Genomic DNA, 6,000 nt, shown 5'->3' on the forward strand with positions numbered 1-6,000 from the left:
TCTTAGTGATCTGAGAGAGTGACCACAGTGCCTGAGGAACAACTGTTTGAGGCCGATCACACACGACCTTTTTGTAAGTATTTTCGTGTTAGCTCCGTACTTGTTGAGACTTCATCACCGGAGATGGATATCCGTGGGATAAGGCGAGGTGTTTATTTTCAGGGTTGATCTTTTTTAACCCCACCCTTCCTTGTGGGAAGGCAGCATCGCTGTTATGTTGGCTGTCCAAAGAAATCATCTTACTGCCGTTACACCTCTGTACAGTCAGCAGTACGACTTTGCCCTCGGACCTTGGGTTTGCTTCTTTTAGTCTTACCGCTCTTCAACCGGCCTGTCTGGCATGGTAGGACCTTGAGGAACGATTGTTCAATCCAGTGTAGCTCGACTGATTTATTATGACAGGCAAGCCCGACCACCACGTCAAGGTAGCTGCAACGGTCGAGAATCTATTGTTGGTCACCCGCTATCATGGGGGCGCATCTAACCTTGCTCCATCCCCTTATGGATTAGATATTTGGGTGATAGGCTCGGAAAGTGGCTTACTATGACGAGTGTATCCCAGCCCATATATAAATTCAACAACGTGCATGGCGCATACATATACGCATACTATAAACCATGTTCAGTTGGAATCAAATGAAATTGAGATACTATAAATGAACTAAACGAAAAATAATACAAATAAAGTACATGAATGCGTACGTATAAGTTAGCATGATGGGTATAAGCAATACAGATGAATTAACAACCAGTGAGTTAATGTGAAATAAGTTGAACTGACTGATTGATAAGTATTGAAGCAGTCTAGCACAGTGACTGGTGTAGAAAGATTACTGATGATGTTTTTCTGTCTTAACTGACATTATCAACTGTCCAATTTAGTCTTACATTGAGTCTAAGATTTTGTGTATTGTATCCTGGCCAGATGGCCGTTATGTAACAAAATACTTGGCTACGACTTCGTTATTGATCAAGCTTATAATCAGACGAGACGGAACAGCAGTTGAGAGTGTTATTTCACAGGTTGTAAGGAAATGTGCTTAAATTTGCTTTGAAAGGTACTCAGAGATACAAAACAAGTTGAAAGACGGAAAATTTCACATGAGTAAAATAATGATGACAGCGGCAGTGAAGAGCGTAAAAAAGCGTTATCTTAATACTGTTGGGTGAAATAAGATTTTTTATTTATTTGACCAATCCCAAGAGATATTAATTTATCATCGAGTTAGCCAGGGAGGAAAAAGGTAACCGGACTGTACGATTATGGATTGTAAAAAGAGGGCTTTGGTCAAAAGAACCAACAACTCATTTTCTCCTAAGTAAAATCGGTGTGTGCAAGTAACGCAACAATATGTGGGTAAGTTGAATTATCTGTTAGGATTGACTAAAATATGAAATAAAATCCTAACATTATTGATAGAATTATAGGGGCAAAAAAAAAGAATTAGAAGGTGACTGAAAGTGTATCGTTTTAAAAGCATCGTGTTTAATGAGAAAACTGGGAAGCACCAGGTATAATAAATAAGCGAAAAATCTATGCCTACTTGCACCCTTTATAACGGCGGAGAGAAACCTATGTTTACGTGTATTTACAAATTTAAGTTCCCCAGAGATGTATATGGATATATTTTTATTAAAAGACATGGTCGCTGATTACTTATTGAGAGGATTGGATAACATCCAATAAACAGTCTATCGATGACAATTCCTAAGCTTATAATTAATAGAAATTAACCAAAAGTCAAATTAGACAACTAAATTTGATGTGAATTTCGAATAGTTAACAGAATATTAATTTTATTAACCGTCAGAAGAATCACATTCCATAAATATTATCATTTTGTCAACTGTTTTCAGAATCTATATTTGATACCTTAATACTTGTTTTCTTTTGACCTAAAACCTACTGAACAAGCACATAACCTTGATTTGTTATTTGTTAAAGTAGAGTATATAAATTCTGACTAATTCTGCACGAAATATTTTATTTTGTTTTGAAGAAACAGACAATTATTGTCTGTATATACTTATTAAAAATACAAAGATGACGTAATTACGGAAACGATTTGTGCAGTAAATCAAAGCATAGAATCAACAACCAAATTCTAACGTATCATATAAGATCAACATAATCACTCACATAGTCTTATAAAATAAAACTACTTTAAAACAGAAAAACTTATTAACACTAGCAACAAAAACACTGTAAATCATTTTCCGCTGATGACGAAAATCAAAGAAAAAATACTGATCAATACTTGGACTAACAATTATTCATCGATCACTTGTTAAGTGAGAATAATCATAGTTATTTAAGTGTTTTGTTTCAGTGTTTTTTTTCTCAAAAATATGTACTGTATTACAATTGTAAGGTAAAAAGATAAAAGATATATTTGTGAAATTTTGACATGGCAACCATCAATTGGTGACAGGACGAAGTCTGGGGAATGTTTCGAACCTTAGATGAAGCCGAATCATTACTAATGGAATGACATAATTAGTCTGATGTTCGGCGGCAAGCGCTGACAGAAATCTTGTGTCTTAAAACCTTTCTCCTTTTCAGTTATCACAGCCATCGCACAAATCAAATGAGATTTGTGTGGCGCATATGTATCTGGTGCCCCTTTGTATCAATATTTACGTGTTTAAATAAATAAATAATATAAATTTCAGTTAGTGACATATGAAAAAAGAATAGGATTTTAAGGCCAATCTCCGATTTTGAATTCAACCCAGAACCTGAAATTTTACTTGAGGCTTGATAAGGAAGATACCAACATTTATCAAAGTTTGAGATTTAATAAATCATATAATGAGTAAAAACCTGTTGCATGTTGCCATGATTATTACAAATTGACTCGATAACGTGATTCAAAAAACCGAAGACAATGACAAAAACATACACAATAAAAGTGCGCACTATTTCTCTGGTAATTCTTCAACTAGATAACCGACAATTGAGATGATAAAGAGAGAAATATAGTTTATGCCAGCTCCAATTGATAACACCAAAGTCAGGATTTTCAATACAAATGTCAAAACAGTTCTACTGTATGGGGACGGAAACTTGGAGAACTACGAAAGCCATCATTCAGAAGATACAAGTGTTTATTAACAGTTTTCTACGCAAAATACTTCGGATCCGTTGGTCAGACACTATCAGCAACAAACTACTGTGGGAGAGAACAAACCAGATTTTAGCTGAGGAAGAAATCAGGAAGAAGCGCCGTAAGTGGATAAAACACACATTGAGGAAAGCACCCAACTGCGCCACAAGGCAAGCCCTCACATGGAATCCTTAAGACCAAAGGAGAAGAGGAAGACAAAAGAACATATTGAGCCGAGAAATGGAGACAGACGTGAGAAAAACGAACAAAAATTGTATAGAACTAGAAAGGAAGGCCCAGGACAGAGAGTGTTGAAGAATGCTGGTCGGCAGCTTATGCTCCGCTGAGAGTAACAGGCGTAAGTAAGTAAGTAATTGACGATGATATAGTGTAAAGTGAGCGAGTGTTCACGAAAAATATTGAGGAGTACTTAATAATTGGTCGATAAGTGTGAATTTAAAGGCATTCGCAGACGAAATAAATTCAAAATGAAGATTTGAAAAACCCTCAGCTAATCAATGATACCATTTGTACAGTCAAATGGATCACAGTATGCATCTGTTTTAGAGGAATTCACTTTCCAAATTTATATGTAGAATTGGAAAGTGTGGATTTAGAGGCATTCGCAGACGAAATAAATTCAAAATGAAGATTTGAAAAAAGAATTGGAAAAATATGATACAGTCGAGATTATTCATAGAAAGAAGTAATGAACTGGACAATACTTGAACTATAATAGCCTTTTCCTCTCATTAATTGCAAGAAATCTGTGTTCAATATACTTTTCATTTGAACATAAAGAGTTTATTCAAGCATAAGATTTAACGAAGTATTCGTTATGTTGGGTATGAGAGATAAGTTAAAAGTTACAAGATATGATACACAACAGACAGCAAACTACAAATGGCCAACTTTTACAAAGCCAAATTATTTTACTTTGTGCTGAAACGAGAATAAATATCATTATAGATTAAAAATGCACTGAGAAAGACAACCTGGTTCTAGAGAAGTAAATATAAACTACGGATACATCAAGTCCAATGCTAGCCATATTTATAAACTACCGAGGTATAACCACAAGAGATGCAGTAGACTGCACGATATCAAACTAAAGTCTCTCGAAATTCCGGGGTAATAAATATCCTGAGAATATTAAATTTACTGCTTGGCGTTGCTCTCGAAGACTTAAAACTATGGATGATCAATTTCTCATCATTATTTTCTGACTTATTAATTACATTTTGATGAGCCTATATGGAATCAAATGTCAATCAATTCATTTCTATGTAAGGTGTGAAAATATATGCTCTGGTAGGAATTTAAGAACTATTGGAGTCAGTAATTTCAGTATAGCAAAGTAGATGATAACTGGTGAGTTGCATCTCGAGGATTTTATTTCACCTTTAATATCTAAGTCATATTTCTTATTCATTTATTTGTGATAGAAATAATCATTTTCTAGTTGACAAAAATTAAAGAAAACCATAATCCATGAGCTCTATTTGTTATTGCTCAAAGTTAACGGTAATTAGGTCATTTGAAGTACAGAACCTATTGGAATGTTAAAAGGAATAGTTACCTTACAGGAAAGATAAGATCAGAAATGTAAAAGTGTTTAAAATCCAACACATTAATCTCATTCATTAAATATGATAAATTTGACTTACTTATCAAGTGGGTCTTCGACAAACCATAGCTCAACGCATAGGAAAAGATCGTTTCTTACTAAAGACTCCTCTAAATTAATCGGATCGACCTGGACTAATACCCTCTGCTCAAACACATCACATAGCCTTGCCGACTCATCTCGATATATGATCAACAATGTCTTGCTGCATGCTTTGTCTGGTGTGTGAGCTGGAACAGAAACACTCGGTTCGATGTAACTCGCTTTTACAGCTTCTGGTACTTTGAATCGTGTACTAGCTCGTTCCCAACGGGTTGGCGGTTCAACAAATGCTGATGATTTACCATTGTTAGATCCAGTAGTCGCACTGGGATGCACACCTGTTTTTAAGTGAGTACGAACTTGGTAATAGCTATTTCAATTTATGATTATCATAGACAGCAAATAACTCACCCACGATGGTAGAGATCGATATTATGGAAATCGCGTAGTTCCACAACCAACGATAAAGTGGCTTGGATTAAAGGCATCAGCACCTAAAAAGTCGGGTTTGAAATACCACAAGTGATTTGCAATGTTATTACAATAAAGTAATCTTATTATATCGAATAATAAAACACAAGTCAGATTAAATATGGTGAAAATGAGCCGCAAAAAAACTACTGATGGGAGCAGTGTAATGAAGTGAAAAGTGAAAGCGATGGGCACCACTCTTTTACAGCTAGCGTTCACACACTTTTGTGAACTGTTATATTTTATCTACCCATAGAATCAGGTATCTATATTGATTTTGAAGCACACAAAGGCATTGGTATCATGGAACAACGTAACATGGAGCTTCCACTTAGAGTAACTAATACGACTGCGTTAAGGATTTCCGATGTTTGAATACATCCTTAACGGATCCAAAAAAAGGTAATTCATTGTGTGACAGATGCTTGAGGCTCAGGCGATAGGACTAAGACGTTAAAAGGTACCAATGGTAGGTTAGGATTGTCCATAAGCCCCAAAAGCCGAGAGTAGCTTAATTCCAGTTATCTAAAACACCTTGTGCTGCAACTGAATCGCTGAGAGGAAAGGTTGTTTTGCTTCTTGAACTTTTGAAATGTTGTTCAAACAACAAATATCAACAAATTATACTGAGAATTGGGACTGTATGTTGAGATATACAATTACATACATGCATAATCGTGGAAAAAATTAAACTTTTCTTATAATCTTCTAAAGTGCAAACCTTGGTGTACGACTGCGACCTTAGGGCATAAA

The 6,000-nt window shown here is 35.4% G+C and overlaps 1 protein-coding gene across 1 annotated transcript in view; it reads right to left on the reverse strand.

The window, feature by feature from the left end:
* The window catches only part of Smp_137480 (serine esterase, putative), a gene marked incomplete at its 3' end in the record, with an annotated part of 44,863 nt that extends 39,592 nt beyond the window's left edge, over positions 1 to 5,271 (reverse strand). Inside the window, exons 1-2 of the mRNA XM_018790981.1 lie at positions 5,188 to 5,271; positions 4,775 to 5,146 (exon numbers count right to left, since the gene is read on the reverse strand). Of these exons, the coding sequence (XP_018645773.1) occupies positions 4,775 to 5,146; positions 5,188 to 5,264 (449 nt within the window). The 5' untranslated portion in view covers positions 5,265 to 5,271. The remainder of the gene's footprint in view (positions 1 to 4,774; positions 5,147 to 5,187) is intronic.
* Between the last annotated feature and the right edge of the window lie 729 nt (positions 5,272 to 6,000).

The sequence above is a fragment of the Schistosoma mansoni genome, assembly GCF_000237925.1.
Source record: "Schistosoma mansoni, WGS project CABG00000000 data, chromosome W unplaced supercontig 0115, strain Puerto Rico, whole genome shotgun sequence".
In the NCBI taxonomy this organism is placed as follows: domain Eukaryota; kingdom Metazoa; phylum Platyhelminthes; class Trematoda; order Strigeidida; family Schistosomatidae; genus Schistosoma; species Schistosoma mansoni.